This window comes from Cibotium barometz, chromosome 13 (assembly GCF_041138505.1).
Source record: "Cibotium barometz isolate CiBa-2024 chromosome 13, ASM4113850v1, whole genome shotgun sequence".
Taxonomy (NCBI): domain Eukaryota; kingdom Viridiplantae; phylum Streptophyta; class Polypodiopsida; order Cyatheales; family Cibotiaceae; genus Cibotium; species Cibotium barometz.
The window spans coordinates 27,782,225-27,800,705 of record NC_141058.1 but is presented as its reverse complement, the minus strand read 5'-3'; the positions used below and the strand labels follow the sequence as shown (position 1 = coordinate 27,800,705).

Sequence of the window (18,481 nt, the reverse complement as noted above, 5' to 3'; positions counted from 1 at the left end):
ATTGTGTTTGAATGTATCTGTGTGTATGCATGTATGCATATGATTTTTTCTTTTAAGTACGGAATGCAACTTGCATTGACGTGGGCTGCTTTGCATTTTTTTTAAATTTGTTTTATGCATGTGTGTGTGTGTGTGCGTGTTTGAATATATGTGTATGTATTTATGTGTGTGTGTATGCATGTTTGCAAATGATTTTTTTTTTAAGAAATATGTAGAGCAATCTGTTTCAGCTCATGATTAAGGGTAACCCCAATGGCCTTACTTTTGATGAGTTGGTTGCAACAAGAGCAATCTCAGTAAAACTTAATGAGTATGCATGTGGGAGATCAGGCATTTGTTGCCAGTAAAAAAGATAAAGGTAAAGCCTTTTCTCAAGGTGGCCTATAAGCCAAAGGTAGAATCAGCCCAATATATCCTCTATGAGCGGTGAGGATTCTTAACATACTGTCTAAAGAGAGAGAGCCCATCACTTAGTGTGTTGAGCAACCAACCCTGTTACACTTGTTACAAAGGGTTATGCTTAAGAGAAGGGTATTACAATGAGACCTTTGCACCAACATCTCGTATGACTTTGATCAGGTGTATTATTGCATTGACAATGCATCATGGTTTGAATATACATCAATTGGGATATCAAGATTGCCTCCTTAAATGGTGATTTGTATTAGGAGGTTTATATACCTCAACCTCGTAATTTTGCTGAGAAAGGACATGAGTCTAAAGTATGCAGGTAAAGTAAAGCTTTATATGGCCTTAAGCAGGCTCCTAGAGCATGGTATGAGAAGATAAATGCATACTTGGTTGTAAATGGTTTTTGTTGTAACACTCCAACTGAGAGTACCCTCCTCTATTATGTAAAGAGGAGTAAAGATTATTTCTTAGTCATCATTTTATGCATTGATGACATGATCCTCATACGTCCTTATGAGGAGAAGATTTTAGTCAAGGCTGAATTACATGTATCATTTGACATTATTATGAGGAGTTAATTCATGGAATATATATTCCCATGTTTTCTATTATTTATGAATTGGAGTTAATTCATAGAATATATATTCCCATGTTTTCCATTTTCATGAATTCTTCTAGACAGGTTTAGATTGGGACACCTTTATAAATCGAGGCGATCATAGCTTACTTTACACGTATGTGGGTGAATCCGTACATGTATGGGAGTATTGGTTGCACCATCTTGATGTTATGAGTTTTGTATAGTTGTTTATATTTTAATCAATTAATTTATTAATTGATTGGCTTAGTGAATATAAGGGCATATCATTGGATTGGATAATGGAAGCGAGCTAGTGGTGGTTAGAAATATTTTGAGATCATTAATTTTGATGAGTGTTGACAAATAATATTCGATTTTGTGACAAGTGCCATTAATTCATTTTGGGTGCCATCCATATTTATTAACAATGTATATATTATTTGGGACATGTGAAAGCTCCCTTGTGTATGTTATTTAATTCTTCAAGATATGTACACCTTTATATGGTTTTAGACTCATATCTATTTTTGAAATAGTTTAGCTTACATGCTCAAGCAAGCTATTTTTAAAGCAAGCTACTTTTGATGCAAGCTATTCTTGAAGAAGTCGACATATTTGTAAAGCACACTATTTTGAGCCCTAAAAAGCTATCTCAAGAAATATATTTAAGTACACCAAGAGAAAGTGTGGGCTCACTCTTATGTGGGGACAAATTGGACCCAATCTTGTGTCTTGAAAAATTATGTATTGGAACTGAGGGCAAGGGAGACATCCCAAGCTTTTGTTTTACTTACACAATGCTTTAAGGAGGTTGACTACTCTAGGTTGTAGATTCAATTTAAAACATGAGGATGGGTGCATAGGGTTGGTGAAATTATGCCTTTGTGGAATAATTACAATGTAGGAGAACAGAAAACAATTTTGGAGATTGCTAACAGGTTGGTTTGTAACAATGGATGTTTCCTCATTATTACAAGCTTGTGCCCTGCCATTTATATTGTCGAGAATAGCTATTTGTATGGATGGGAGCTTTTTATGATGCACACATTGAGGTGCACAAAAATAGAGGTTAGCATGATCCACGAAAGCCATGTGAGTAGATTTTCAACCGTGTATTCGTGAATCTAAAATATTAGTACACTAATATTTTGATTTCAATCATCTTCTTGTTTCGCAGTTTGCAAGCATACAATATAGTACTATCCTTCTTTATTATGAGGACGCCACTATCTTACTAGATATACCTTGAGCTAGACTACTGGAAGGATGAAGGCTGAGTAGGGGAGTGGGTATTTAGTCGTGGAGATGTATATAGAGGTGGGTGTTTCTTTTCTAATTTAGATGAATTTACTTTGGAACCATGGTGATAGCTTAATAACTTTACTATCTTGATAAACATGTGGATTACAATGTGGAAGAGCTTTTTGGAAGAAGCTATTTTGGAGTCCCTGATTATTCTAGGAGGTGTGGTGTTAGGCATCTTTACTGGGACTAGAGACCTTGTAAGATTCATGAGAGACCTAAAGAGAGACATAGTCTATGTAGGTGTGGTGCTGGACGTCTTTACTGGGACTAGAGACCTCGTGAGAGCCGTGAGAGATCTAAAGAGAGACATAGTCTATGTAGAACTAAATGAGGGTATTGTTTAACAAGGTTTAGTGCTATTAAACAAATCGTAATGGATATAATGATGTACATATTAAAATATTTTTATGTTTGTAATCTCTTCTTCTCGTGATCAATACTTAATTACAAAATATGCTTCTTGAATCAACACTTATGATGGAACAATTCTCTTTTGTGTTTGACCACTCTTCTTCTCTCTGGTTACTAATATCCTCTTTATGATGGACATATAAAAGTATGTTTTGTGTTTGCAAGGATGGACATATAAAAGTATGTTTTGTGTTTGCAAGGATGTTTTGTGTTTGCAAGGATGGACATATAAAAGTATGTTTTGTGTTTGCAAGGATGGATATTGAAGAGTGATGGGTATGTAAATGAAGAGAGAGGGAATAATAGGATAAAGAAAGTGAGAGAGGGTGGGTGAGAATGAGGTGAAGAGAGAGAGAGAGAGAGAGAGAGAGAGAGAGAGAGAGAGAGAGAGAGAGAGAGAGAGAGAGAGAGAGAGAGAGAGAGAGAGAGAGGACCGGAGGGGGAGAAAGAGATAAATAGGAGGGGGAGAGAGAGAGTGAGAGTGAGAGAGAGGATAATGAGAGAGGTATATGGAGACATAGACAATAGGAGGGGGAGAGAGAGGAATATGAATGAGAGAGAGAGAGAGAGAGAGAGAGAGAGAGAGAGAGAGAGAGAGAGAGAGGATGTGAGGATGTGAGGATTGGTGAAGGAGCAATTTGAAGGCTAGGTCACATTGGGCTAGGCCAGGGGGGGTGGGAGGAGGAGGGGAGGAGTGAGGACAAGGAAAGAAGACTGAGAAGACGTAGGGAGGTATGGGTATAGAGAGAGAGAGGTTGTCAAAAAGCTCGCTCAAAACAAAAACATACACTCCTACTAACAAGGTTGCATTCACAACAAGGTAATTAACTTTAGGATGGGTGTAAAATATCAAATTCTAGAGTGAAAGGACCTATACACGATTAATTAATTCATCTCATAAGTTGATGTGAAATATATATACCACCCATAGGATTTATAGACTTTGTTGCACTTTACTATCTTGTTCGTTTTCCTTGATGTATATCGAGTGTATATCAAGGTATTTTTTCCTTAGTTGATGAGGTGTACTGTGTAAAGGGTGGCAAGATGTCAATTCGATTAAAAGATGAAGGGAAAATAGAGCAGATTTTGGAAAGAATACCCTTCCACACCAATAAAAATTCAAAAAGTTTTGTTGAGCTACTCTCTTCCACACCTTAGAGTTTTTGGAAAGAATACACTTCCACACCAATAAACATTCAAAAAGTTTTGTTGAGCTACTCTCTTTAAAAGTTTTGTTGAGCTACTCCCTTCCACACCTTGAAGTCCTTGTGATAGGCTTTTGCCTAGTCTCTCTAACCACTTTTAGAGTGCTAGCAACCCCTTGGGTATAACACATGGTGGGATAGTGCTCGAAAAAACCCGATTGCTAGTGTAATTTTCTCAGCTAAAAATTAGGAAACAATTGAGTTGAAAATGATGTCTTTATTTGTAAAGGATTAAAAATCTATGCCTCCATTATTTAAAAGCCAAATATAAAAGATGCCTTTAAAAAATATATCCTCTAAAAAGAGTCTATATATATGATTCACCCAAGTCTTAGCTATATGATTCACCTAAGTCTTAACTATATATTCTTTAAAAAGAGGATATATAGTTAAGACTTGGGTGAATCATTTAAGAAGACCGATGAAGTTGTTGATAACTAAAATGAAATTTTAGACACTTCTTTTAAAATGGCCCATAAGTTAGGCACTTGCATTTTCAAAGTAATTACAAATTTGGAATTTTAAGGAGTGGTCTTTTCAAACCGGTTTTACAAAATTGAAATCTTGGTTCGGTTTGGATGAATAAAAAGAGCTGCCATAAGTTAGACACTTTCATTTTCAAAGTGGTTACAAATTTGGAATCCCTGTTTATTGAAGGAGTTGTCTTTTTCAGACCGGCGACAAATTTGAAATCCTAGTTCGGGTCAGACGGAACCTTAAAATTATTATGTTTTTGAGCATGTGGTGGTAGGTTGGGGGAACACAAGTGATGCATTGAATTTACCAATGCAATTTGATTCATGAATTTTCTGAAAATCAAAACTAATATATGAGAAGTTGTTTGTGCCAAGGCCATGCATGGAGAACTAATCTTCAGGAATCCAATCACAAGTTTCATGAATTTTCTCATAGTGAAAGTTGTTGGAAGGCCAAGGTAGAAACCTTTAAAAAGTTGTTGGCAAGGCCAACGTAGAAACCTTAGAAAGTTCTACCAAAGTTGAAAATTAAGCAATAAGGCCTAGGCCTAGGGATGCAGAAGACGATGCTGTTAGGCAGGTGGATTATGATGGCTCGACGGTGCTCTTCCTCCTCCACCTCCTCTTCCTCCTCTTCTGATTTCTGGTGGCCTGAAATGCTGTTTGGTAGGCACACGCTGTGGTGTTTGGTGGTGAGAGCGGGCATCAAATTTCCGCCTCTGTTGATCAAGCACGCCATAGTCTTTTCTACAACTCTGCTCCCTTTTGGCTCCAACAAGCAGACAGCATGGTTCCTGAAGCGTGATTTCTGCAGCTCTTTGGTACACTCTCTTTTCCACCATGAAGCTCAAGTTTCTGGCCTTTGGCTTGATCATCTGCCTCCTGCAGCAGTCAAATGCACTCACAAACCCTCAAGATGGTGAGTCTCCTGTAGCCAAAATTAGAGCAATAAGAAGCAAAGTTTTTGTTCTATGCTACATTAGGGATGCACTTTTTATGCCACTCAAGAGTATGCTCACTGTTATGATGCTTAATGGGATGCTCATTTTATGATATTCAAGGGTGTTTCTCATTGTTATGATACCTATTGTATGCTCATTTTATGATATTCAAGTGTGTTTCTCATTGTTATGATACCTATTATATGCTCATGATGCGTAACGGGATGCTCACTGCGATACTCAAGGGGATTCCAACATGGTTTCAATGGATGCTCATGTTTTGTTACTCAAGCGTATGCTTATTGTTATGATACTCATCTTAATGATACTTAAGGGATGCTTAAGATGCCTTTGTTATGTTACTTGCTTACAATTATGCTGTGGAGCTCTGTATCTTAAGAACAATAAGCTTTCCCATGGAATAAAACTTCTGTTAGCCTTGCATGAGCTACATTTAATCGTCTTTGCTTCATAGTATTAAGCCTTCAGCGTTTCCCAATTTTCTTTTCACCTTTTTAGAGAGAAATAAAAGGAACTGAGTGATGGAGTTAATGCACTGAAAATGTGAATATTATGGACATGACTTTACACATACACCTGTACCTACTTTTGGGTGCTGTTGTTTTTAGTATGTGATCTTTTGTCTTCATATGGGTGAGTCTATCCTTTTGTTCTCACAATTGATTGCAACTAAACATGTTTCTTTATGTGTGAAGATGTAAATGCTGTAGTGAACATGTCGTGATGTTTGTGAATACAAAGGTTTACACGTGTCTTGATCCACCCAATCTTGGATCTTGATCATGTGAGTAGGCACTCGGTCTATAGTGTGCACGATGAAGGGGATGGCATGAAGCTTTCTGACTCATGAGTCCAGAACACACTCACCTTACCACGATAGGGGAACAACTTGAACAATTCATTTTTGTTTAACTCTTGGATATTGCTTTTCATTAGGGGAACAACTTGAACAATTCAATTTTGTTTAACTCTTGGATATTGCTTTTAATTAGTTGAAGGAAGGCTTTGAATTGATGGTTGCTTGTGTCCTCTTGTGCTTCACAAGCTCTTGTATTTGAACTTTGCAGTGAATGTGCTGAAGGCTTTGGAGCAGGCATGGTCGCCAATCTTCTCTTGGAGTCGAGGAACAGACCCTTGCGAAACCCCGTGGCTGGGAGTCTTCTGTGATGCTGGCAACACTATGATCATCAAACTGTTGAGTGTCTCTCCATCTTAAGAAATTAGTTACTGCTTGTTGAGAGAGAGAGAGTGAGAGTTTGTATTTAGGGCCATGTTTGTCCAAAAGTTCGAGAGATGTTTGCATTTAGGGCCATCATTGTCCAATTGTCCAATTGTCATTGGTGGGTGGATACTTTCTACATGGTTAGTGGTTAGCAATACAGGTGTCTGTCGAATAAATACATATGCAGAATCCTGATTATCTTTTGCTTCATCCTTGCAGAATCCTTCCAGCACAAGGAATTTCAGGAATTTTACCTCAGGAGATCGGGAGCTTTGTCAACTTACAAGTTTTGTGAGTGTTCACATCTACTATCCGTTATGAAAGGTTTCTCATCAAATAATAACTTGCTTCAAATCTTGTGTGTGTGTTTGTGTGCACGCTTGTGTGTTTTGCTCACATTCAGTCAGACTCTAGCCAGACTCTAGCCAGGACAATGATATCACATCTGGTGTTTTCGCAGGGATTTGTCTTACAATCAAAACTTGACAGGATCTCTCCCATTGCAACTATTTCGCTTGACAAATTTAACACAACTGTGAGTGATTTTCAATAGAAGGTCTCAAAGCTTCATGCTTGTTTGCGGGCCAGCTTGAAAAGAGAGAAATTCTTGCTGTTGCAGGTATCTACAAAATTGTGGCTTTTTTGGGACTTTATCTCAGGATTTGGGTAACCTCATCAGCTTGAAATATCTGTAAGTGGATCAAATCCACCACCTTGTAAGCCTTGCCAGAGCTTTTTACTTATTTATCCTCAGCTCAACTTTAGATTTTCAAGCATTCATGCCCATGGTTTTTTTCCTTGTATTATTAGGTCTTTGAACCATAATTTCTTTACGGGATCGATCCCAAGCACTATTGGCCAGTTGTCACAGTTGGTTTGGCTTGACTTATCAAACAACCAGCTGAGTGGGAGTCTTCCTTCGTCACTTGCTAGGCTGATGCAAGCAAATCATTTGTGAGTTAACCAGAAGATATACTAGTTGCTTGATTATCCTGCACTTACCAGTTTTTTTTACCACGATGTGTTCTTCACACCAGCCTATGTTTCTTCGTAATACAGTCATCTGCAAGCCAACAGTTTTTCGGGCATCATTCCGACAGGCCTTTTTAACTCCAAGCTGCCGCTTATACATTTGTGGGTGGCTTTTATTATTCTTCATGGTTTACAAATGCATGATGTTACTATCCCATAGCCTTTAAACCCTGATTGGCGCTGTTCTAATCAGATTTTTTTTACATGTCCAAGAGCAGACTGCTGCACAACAATTCTTTTGAAGGTCCGATCCCAGCAGATATGGGAAATTTGACAGAGCTGGATATTCTGTAGGTTGAGATGCCTCTGTTCTTACTATTTCTTCTTTCCATGTGTTTTGTTACACCCCTAGCGATCTCATATAAAATTCTGTTGTCGAGCCACAGGAGATTAGATTACAACAGTTTTACCAGCATCCCTGGGAGCCTAGCAAGTCTGGTGACAGTGACCACATTGTAGGCTTGCAATGCACTTTTGTACTATTGTAGTTATCTCCAGATTTTGGACATGTGCATCTTCAATACTGTTGCCACCTAAGAGCCTATCTTTCATGCAGACAACTAGATCACAATAACTTCACAGGCAATCTTCCAGACCTCACAAACCTGGTGAACATGCAAATCCTGTAAGTGCAATTTGTGGTTAATCTCATCACTTTTACTGTCATCGCATTTCTAAATGCATTTCACTGCTGTCATGGAGGGTGAGTTGATCTTTCTATTAAAGGCAGGGATCTAGGTCATAACCAGTTTTTGCCGAGCTCAGTGCCTTCATGGTTTTGGAAATTCCCAAATTTGTCATCCCTGTAAGTTTAGTCGAATTCCTCTGCACGATTGTGCTCGTGTGGCTTGAGGCAAAAGTTCATATTTTACTCAAGCACCATTTGTAAGATGTTTGCTGTTCTAATATGTGGTGCAGATCCCTGGAGGCAGGAAACCTGCAGGGAACTGTGTCTGCTGATATGTTCTCTCCACTAAATCTTGCATCTGTGTAAGTGTGTATGAGCTTGGCAAACTTGTTGTAACTCTTTTATTTATCCACTTACGAGCACCCAATGCCCATGCAGGAGGCTTGGCTACAACAATCTAAATGGTACTTTAGACCTTCGGAAGGCAGGTCTTAGCTTGACAGAAGTTGATCTCCAGCAGAACAGTTTATCTGGATTTTTGGGCACTTTTTCCGGGACCTTGAAGTATGCCTTTAAAATCGTTTCTATTGGTGTTTGAAAAGTTTTATTTAATTTTTCTTGTGTGTTTCACCTTTAGGGTCTTTACAGATGTAACCCTGTCCATGGAGATCTTAACTGTCCATCGTAGAAGTGGGGAATCTATTTGTAATGACCCTCATTTCTTATTTGATGTGGTGTGGTGTTTTGTACAGTTTGCAAGGGAATCCTATTTGTCATTTGAACCCCAATCAGCCAGACAATGCTTGCAATCCAACATCCAAGTCCTCTTCATCACTGCCTTCTTCGTCTTGTGGCTGCTCAGAGGGGTTTGCATCCAATCCCACTGCTGCGTCAGGAAGCTGTCTCTGTGCTTATCCTCTTACTGGCGTCCTTATTTTTACTGCCTTGAAGGTTACTCTGGATCCCAAACTTATCCCTACCTTGAAGTCTGGCTTTGTAAAGAGTATTCCTCTTCTCGAAACAGAGGACCAAGTTTCCATTTCGATCATCTCTGATGTGGTTGCAAATATTTCCATTTTCCCCAAGAATGCGGAAGCTTGGGGTGCCAATCAAGCTAATACAATTATTGCCCTTCTCAGCAGCAAGGCAATCCTTTTCCCAAGTGTTGGGCCATACGAATACTTGCCTTTTGGCCCTTATTCTCCTCCTGGTATGGGATTTTTGATATAAAGATGCTTTCTGGTTTTAAGAGTTATTAGAGTTCTTGCCCTAGGCACAATAACCATGGTTCCTGGTATGTCGGATGCTGCAACATTGTAGGAATCATAGCAGAGACTCAGCTAAGTGCAGGTGCTCAGGTTGGTATTGGAACTGGTATAGCAGCCTTTGCAGCAATCCTTGTGATTATTTGCAGTTATGCTTTGCTGCAGAAGAAGAGAGCTGATAAAGCTGAAGAGATAAGCAAGCCTTTTGGTAAGTGCCTTTTGTACATGGGCACCTTGCAGGAATGGATTTATGCTGGTTTCTTTGTTATCACAAAAATGTATTTTGTACTGATTATGGGTGGTACAATGAACTAAATAGTCTTACACAAGAGCATATACTGGAGGAGACAAAGGTATACTATTTTAAAAACACCAGCATCTAGTGCCATGATGAAAAATAACAGAATCTTTCCTAAGAAGCATCAAACAAAAATAGAGGAAACTTCCCTACAAATCTCTCTCTCTCTCTCTCTCTCTCTCTCTCTCTCTCTCGTGCGCATTTTCTTCCTCTTCTACCCATCCCCCTCCTCCTCAAATAGCAGATCATTGATCTAATACCAAATTCAGCTCCATAGGAATTTTCCTTCCATTTTCACTGCTTATGCAAGTTAAATCAGATTTGTTTTGCTAGAGCTACTATTTTCCACAAGAAAAGGGGCCATTAGGTGCATTTCTTTACTGAGAATGGATTACCTTAGTTCATGTATGGCACCTTAGCTCATGAAAATACAACACAAACTTATCATGTGGGTCTAGGGTGGGCTGATTGGGTGCTCAAAACTGTGTGAAAAGCAACTCTTGCTTTTTCTGGTCTCATGCACATGGAATTCACATTCGAGAATTTTCAAATGTGATATTAAAGATTTCTCATTAGAGTGGGCCTGACGTGGTGTCCCTCCCTTCATGGCCTTTTTTTGCACACTGGCTGAGATGTGAATTGCAGTATTGATTACTTTGACTCAAAAGGAAGGGGGATCTCTCTTCCTTTGACCATCTATCATTGCTTTTTCCTGTGCGATGCTCAACTGTGTTCTGCTTAAGGGTAGGGGTGATTGATCCCACGGCTCCTTACAGTAATCGGTTTATTCCTGTGAGAGTATTCATTGACTTCCTCTTGAGGAAAATTTTATTTCTAGAACAACTTCAAGCAAAGTAATTGGCCTTCATTGGGTAATCAAAGTCCTATGTCCTTTCAGAATGGCCATTTGGAGCATAGAAGGCATCTCATGTATCCCAAATCTTTTGCAAGGCCTCTGTGATGTTTGATCCAAAAGAAGACCAGATAATAAAAAATAGGAGATGTATAAAGGCACCCAATTTCCTGGACACTTGCCCTTTGGCAAGGTGGAAATGGTTCTTTTGAGTTCCACCAAGGGAAGGGCATATCTAGTGCTGCCCGCATGTCTACTGTCACAAGATGGGAAGCGTGGTTCCAGATCCTCTGCCTGGCTTTGTCTCTAACTGCTGTGAACAGGATTCTAGCCTGAGAAGCTGTGAATCATATATAGCTGCAAGTTGTCTGAGTGGTGGGACCGTGCCTCAAATTGAGAATGGAGAAATAGTGCTTATTCACTTTCCCTCCAACCTGAGTCCAGAAGGACTCCCTGGCATGGTACTGATACTCCACCTTTGCTCATTCCCCTAGCTGCTTCTGCTTCTCTCTAGCAAGGGCTAGTCTTGCACTAATCAAAGTTCTCTATTTTAAAAACAAAATTTTTAACCTTCTTCTCTTTTCCTTTCCCTCTTCACACCTCCTCATCATTCGTGTCTCCTTTCCGTTCCTCTAATGAACATGGTTTTTGGAGCAATCACTTCTCATCAGCATGTGTTGTTTTAAGTTCTTTATCCCTCACATTAGAATGTGGTCTATGGTGTAAGATTTATTGCTGTTTAATAGAAAAGGATCATAGGCACAGACCATGTATGGAAGCATGTCTTAAAAAATCAGGTGGTTTGCTTTTTAATTTCAGTCTCATGGGTCTCAACCCGAGAAGACAAAGGTGATGCTCCTAAGTTGAAAGGTGCTCGATTATTTGCACTTTCTGAGTTAAAGAGGGCCACACACAACTTCAACAAAAGCCATGAAATTGGTGTGGGTGGTTATGGCAAGGTATCTTGATTGGACTAGTCTGTGTGCCTTATCGGTTAATTTTCTCCACAATTTGATGGGCTCGTTTATATCCTTTTTAACCTTTATTTCATCTGCTCACAGGTTTATAAAGGTGTATTACCTTCAGGTGAACAAGTTGCTATAAAGAGGGCACAAGCAAGGTCTCATCAAGGGGCGGCTGAGTTCAAGAATGAAATTGAGCTACTGTCTAGAGTGCATCACAAGAATCTTGTTTGTCTTGTGGGATTCTGTTTTGAAGAACAAATGCTTGTTTATGAGTATATTCCGAATGGAACCCTGCATGACTGCTTGTTGGGTAGGTTTTGCACTCAACGTTCCAACTCTGGCTTGTGCAATGTATTCAAGGGATTGAGTTATAGTCAATGTTTTTGGCAGGTCGTACAAATGTGGGTATGGACTGGCAAAGACGTCTTGCAATTGCTCTTGGTTCTGCAAGGGGACTTGCGTACTTGCATACTGAAGCAAATCCTCCAGTCATTCATAGAGATGTAAAATCTAGCAACATACTTTTAGATCAAAAACTTGTTGCAAAAGTTGCAGACTTTGGTCTTTCAAAGCTGGCACCAGATGATGGAGGCACAGGGGAAGGCCATGTGTCTACACAAGTCAAAGGAACTTTGGTAGGATAAGCCTTGGTTTCAAACAAATTACACCCATGTTTGCACAGCACTTAAGATAACGTAAGGTGTTGATAAGTCAAGGTGACACATCTTTTGCTAACCATGCAGAGAGAGAGGTGCACTCATGCTTTTCTATGCGCATAGGTGTGAAGAGTTTTTTTCTATCGAAGGTATGTACATGCACATGAAGGGTTGATATTTGCTACCTTTGTTTGCTGACCAACAGGGGTATCTGGATCCCGAGTACTGTACAACTCAGAGACTCTCAGACAAGAGTGACGTTTATAGTTTCGGAGTTGTCCTTCTAGAGCTCATCACTTCCAAGCAGCCCATCGAGCAAGGGAAACACATTGTACGAGAAGTTCGAACAGCTTGGCAGAAAGGGGGGCTGCAGGCTGTGTGGCCTCTTCTTGATCCTCAATTAAAGGAGTGCCCTAAATCAGAGTTAAGGGGTTTCTTGGACATTGCTCTCCGCTGTGTCGAAGAAGAAGGAGCTTTTCGTCCAACCATGAAACAAGTTGCAAAGGAAATTGAAGCAATTGGAAGTGAGAACTACGGTTCTCCCATGTCTAACAAAGGGCTTCCCTTATATTCTTGCCATGAAGACCATGCTTTCCAGTATAGTGGTGGCTATGGTGTAGCTGTTGTGGTGGAGCCAAAGTGAAGATTCATGCGAGGGTTTGAAGCTGGTGGTCTATCAACCTTCTGAGGGAGTTTACTGATAAGGCACCCTTTAGCCCAAAACCTCAACTTCTGTGAAAGATCGAATGAGCCTCATCTTGGCTGCTCATTTTGCATTGTTTGTTAGTCAAGGGGATATCTTCACACCAGGGCAAAAGATGGGGCATCTTTCATTGTAACCTTTTTTTTTTTGCATGGGACTGTTGAGCTAGCTTGTGTATCAGAGCTCGAGCAAATGTATATACTCATGATGCTGGTATTATAGGTTTCAAATGAACTATATTATTTCCTGTAGCTTTGGTCCCACTATTTTACTTGGCATTAGAAAGCTTAATATCATATTAAAATTTCCATGAAGCTGATAACAAAAAAGAAGTTTTCTGAAACACAAGCACACAAGCTTTCTATTCAAGCCAATACAAAATGTTTCAAAAGAATAGTAGACAGTTACTGTACAAATAAAGAAACGCCTTGCTAATAAGGATATGCACACTTCATAGTATGATATTAATGCATCTTCAAGTCTATATACATGCAATTCTTGGTACGAATCACACTTGGGGAGTTCTCTCTCTCTCTCTCTCTCTCTCTCTCGTATATTGATATTGATAAGTGGTTATGAAATCATACTTAACTTGGGGCAGTAGCTCCATGTGCTTTTTTCCAATGAGGTGGGGCTTGATCTGTTGAGCCTCCTTGGAAGTGCCGACCTCCATATAGGCATTATAGTAACTCAAAGGTAGAAGAACCTAAGGTTTTCATATTATATGCATTTTGGAAACCATGGTAAAAGCAAAAATGTTCTTGTTGCAGGCATTCTTGCAAAATATCTAAAGGATCATTATTACATGTGCCATTGTTCTCCATTGCATCACTCTTCTTTGCAGTATAATTGTCATCAACTCGTAAAAACCTACATGAAAAAAAAACTTCCATGTTCAACTTCATTAGCCACATTATTATATTCATGCACTTATATGATCCAAAACATCCAAAGTAGTTATAGTTCTCACTTTTGGCCTATCTAGGTAGGTCTAAGATGTTTGGTTCACTTTAAATCTCTATGGTAAAAAAAAAACTTTACCTTAAATTGACATTAGGTTTTCTATTTCTATTTTAGCCTTTATCCTTGTTACACCATTAGGTTTCCTATTTGTATTTATGCTTCATGCTTATGGGAATGGTGTCAAGATCGTTATACTACCCAAAAAATCAAGGATGTTTGTACGTTTGAGAACAGTTGTAGCATGTGGCTCTCTAGTTGAACCAAATGGTGTCTATTTGGTTCACACTGCAAGCTTTAAATGTAGCTTGCAACTATATAGCTGGAGATATCCTTCCCACTCTTCTAAGTTATTTATCTTTAACCTAATTATTTAATTTTCCATGCTTGATAGGGTGGAAGCAGATTGGGCACATGCAACACTAGGTTATTTGTAAATGTGTGTAGTAGCGAAAGGCCCAAAGGAAATCTCCGAGACAGCAAAACACCCTACATGGGCTATGCCTAGTGCAATGTTTAAGAGGCCATGAAAACAATAGAAGCAATGCGAACGGTTGAAGTCACATAGTTTCCCAAAATCTAGATGCAGATAGTGGGCTTGTAAGAAGCTAACAAGAGTATGGAAAAAGAGGTTGTCGAGCTGAAGGCGGCTGTGGACAATCAAGAGCAAGAAGGTCGAGAACTGAAAGAAAAACTGGAGGCATCCAAATCTTCGAGCCACAACAATGAAAACTACGTCAGAGGAACTCTTTAAAATGCATTGAGATGTAATGTGGAGTATCGAAGGGCATGTAGACAAAGACAAAGGTGAGTTGGCATGTAGACAAAGACAAAGGTGAGTTGGCATGTAGACAATGCCAGGCTTGCTGTGTAGAAGGCGGACGGAACTTTGTAAATTTACGAGTTGGATGTAGTAAAGATGGACGACGGGACAAACACATAGTTGAGGGTGGTGTGGAGGGTTATTTGGAGAAGCTCAAAGCCGTCATGATGCCCACATCAGCAACAACGAACATATTTTGAATGGTGTGAAAGAACTATACGAATACACAATAGTGGAAGTTAAGTTGGATCAACACAATACAAAGTACTGAATTGTAAAAAGAAGAAGCGAGCAAATAATACAAAGCACTAAGAAGAAAGGAGTAAACAATACTACTGCTTGCAAAAATTTGATTACAAATTGATGGTGTCCGTCCAACCATGTGCTCCAGGAAAGAGCTTTGATAGTGATCTAGACAGAATCTGGATGGAGGATGTCACACTTACAAGAGTGATGAACTCGATGATAAACTAAGGTTGCTAAACTAGTCTATATTATAGTACTTAAGGTCGGCCACATTGGCCGACCCATGACTTGGTCAAAAAAATCAATCATCCATCATTCGATTGAGACTATATTAAACTACAACTAAGTCTTATAGACCGTTTAGACCCTCAAACGAGCCACACAACTCAAGAATAGTGTGCGTTGTCCAACACTCACTAATATGGTCACATAGGCCGTACAAACATGCATCCTACTTGACAGTTGTCTCTTAACCATCTTGCCACCACCACCATCCATTGTCTAAATTGGGAACTGTGGGACGCCCGAATGCTCACCACAACGATTAATCCTTATAAAGGGAACATTACAAAATAGAGCACACCCCTTTACATGCAAAACCAACACGAGAGTGATGCATTGAGTAAATGCAGTTCCAATTGGAACAACCAAAGACAATGACAAGCAAGAAGTTTGAAAGGATTTGGAGTTTGGATAACACTTAGGAGAAAAGAAGGATCCATGGGTTCATCATGTGAAACTAGTAGTAGTGACGAGGCAAAAGTGCTCAAGGAAGAGAACACAAAGATGCAGGTGGAACTGAATAAGTAGAAAGCCAAGTTCTGGAACCCGAAAGCTGGAGGGAAAAAGGTAGCAACGGAGCTGAAGCAGGAAGGAAGAAGGAAAGCATTGGTGGTGTGGAACAACATATCAATGGAGGGATGCAGTACCACCGCAACGTTCGCTTCAGAAAAATAAAGGCAAGTAATGGCGGCCTGGGTCGGGGCTCAGGAGACATTCGCCACCACCAAAAGCACCTTGAAGAGATGGAAGGTGTGATAGAAGAGTACAAACAAGTGTAGAAAAAAGAGGACATTGAAGCAATGAGAACACTCAAACAGGAGACAAGCAACCAGAAACAACCAAACAACAAGATAGACTCATAAAACAGAGAAAGACGCTCTCTTACCTGCCTAGAAGTTCCACAAAAAGGAGCTTGGAGAGCAAAGATAAAATAGTTGTTGAATTTCAGGACTGGGCAAAGCAGGAGGAGAAGGCAAGGATGGAGTTCGAGGGAAGGCAAAGTCCAGAAGCCATTGTGAAGCATGCATATGTGTACCACCATTGATCATTGCGAGCAGGAAATGGGGATTCGCCCTCGACCACAGACTGTCTCTACCTCAAGTGGAAAGAAGAGAACATAACTTTTTTAGCAGTGGCCGTAGATTGAAGGGTTCTAGTTTAACTGAAGTGGAAAGAAGAGAACATAACTTTTTTTAGCAGTGGCCGTAGATTGAAGGGTTCTAGTTTAACTGCTCATGCAGTGTCTACACGAGGCATGCCAATGTAATAGCCCATGCAACTCCCTACTCTTTATCCAGTGTAACAGCCACGGGGCTAATGGGTAGTACCCGGATAAAGAATAGGACATGGGAAGAGTTTGTATAGTGTGACGTGTGTGTGTGTGTAACTTTAGTATGCTAGGAGTAAAGTTCAAGAGAGTTTGAGTATGTACTGTGTAGCTTGTACACAATCCAGAATAGTAAAATGCTATATATGGTTCAAGGCTTTACCTTTCCATCTAAATGCATATATGAACTCTGTTTCTCTTAATGGGAGTCGTCCCTTCTATGTGATGCTTTGTGTGTCATATTGCATCCGGAATAAACACATTCCGGGTGGCTTATTGAATAAAAGATTAGGACCTCTATCATCTCTTCTTGCATATGCACGTCACGCATGCACTTAATGCTTCTTATCGCATTGGGCATAGTTGTAAGATGTAGCTCATATGAGGTGGCCAGGTGGACCGGAACCACTACAGTGTCAGGCGTGAGCGGGCAGTGACAATTAGAACAGCCATTATAGGTATAAACCCCATGGTTGTTGATGGAACATGGGGATGAAACACCAGAGTATGCGGTCCCATTGTTGTTGATGGAACATGGGCATGAAACACTAGAGTATGCGGTCCCATTGTTGTTGATCTTTATCTTGGAAATTATCCTAGCAAACAAAGAAAATGGCACCTTGGCTATAGATAGTGTGTTATGGATAGTCTCTTTTCATCCCTAAGCGAGTTCAAGGCTACGCTCTTGCTTTTTTTTTTTTGGGGGGGGGGGGAGGGGATAGGTGGAGAGAATTTTTTTTTAAAGTCGTGGAGAACCTTGTACCTTTGAGAGAAAGAAACTAATATCCTTACCAAAACTAGTTCATATCTGATATTACGGTTAGAGAAATTGGGTGGAGAAATTATGAAAAATACCATAATACTGCTTCTATGGGATTTACCTCTAAGCCTATCTTTTACCTCTTGAGGAGTGAAAATAATTTCTGATTGGGATGGGCCATTTCTGTAATTTTCTATTATAATATTCAGTATTGTTACAATATTGGAAACCTCTATGCTTGAAATCTGTGTGATAGGCCTTCGTGGCAAAGATATGTTTCGTACATCATCAGAGTAGGCATTATGTTTGCCAATTGGAGATCTACTTCCTATCCATAGCTTCACTGCATGTGATGATGATGACATGTTGGAGGACTTTGGGGCATATCTTCATAAAAGCTACTAAGTGGCATGATGATGATGGCATGTTGGAGGACTTTGGGGCATTGTTAACCACTTCATAGGTTAACATGGTTTCACCCCCACACCCGACCTACTGTAAGGCGCTTTTTCCATCTTACTTGCATGTAACAGATATCGAATTCTTGTAAGTTCTTGTAAGATGACACTGGACTTTATAAAGTGGCCCTCACTGATTAATGCCAAATAGGGAAGCCAATAACTTCATGTACATACTTGCTTAGTGGTCCATTACAATTTTTAAGTTATGTCCACTTTAGTGTGAAAGCTAGTTATTTGTATATAAGACATTTTTAACATTGAGCCCTTGCAAATAGAATACTTGTGAGCTCTCCTTCTTCTCCCTACCCTCTTGTTTGTGTTATATTGAATCTTGCTTTCTTGATGGATGCTTGCTAGATAGGTTCAATTGTACACTTCTCACTCTCATTAGCTTCTTCCCATCCACCTTTTGTGATTAGCTTCTTTCCCATTCACCTTTTTTGATTAGCTTCTTCTCCATATCATTAGCGTCTTCCCCATCCACCTTTTGTAAGAGAGAACCACTGCGAAGGCTATCTCCTTCTTACCTCCATCTGGGCAAAGGAATATCTACCTTCAACCACTTAGCAAAGGAATATCTACCTCCATCTAGGCAAAGGAATATCTACCTTCAACCACTCAGCAAAGGAAGAATTCTAGTGTGATGT

At 39.7% G+C, this 18,481-nt stretch overlaps 1 protein-coding gene across 2 annotated transcripts; it reads left to right on the top strand.

Annotated features, from left to right (window-relative positions):
• Positions 1-4,846: 4,846 nt before the first annotated feature.
• Positions 4,847-13,226, top strand: LOC147632556 (leucine-rich repeat receptor protein kinase HPCA1-like). 2 transcript variants are annotated; one of them, XR_015267205.1, is made up of 19 exons: positions 4,847-5,310; positions 6,421-6,547; positions 6,795-6,866; positions 7,036-7,110; positions 7,195-7,266; positions 7,386-7,529; positions 7,635-7,709; positions 7,826-7,897; positions 7,994-8,062; positions 8,164-8,232; positions 8,338-8,412; positions 8,526-8,597; positions 8,674-8,799; positions 8,988-9,445; positions 9,556-9,708; positions 11,471-11,610; positions 11,713-11,926; positions 12,007-12,367; positions 12,478-12,601. XR_015267205.1 is itself a non-coding variant. In XM_086807332.1 (19 exons), the coding sequence occupies exons 1-19, from the start codon at positions 5,232-5,234 to the stop codon at positions 12,913-12,915; spliced, it is 2,775 nt and encodes a 924-aa protein (XP_086663458.1). In that variant the 5' UTR covers positions 4,847-5,231; the 3' UTR covers positions 12,916-13,226. The 2 variants fall into 2 exon arrangements, 1 of the variants encoding a protein (XP_086663458.1); XM_086807332.1 differs by having other exon boundaries at positions 12,007-12,251; positions 12,478-13,226.
• Positions 13,227-18,481: the final 5,255 nt, after the last annotated feature.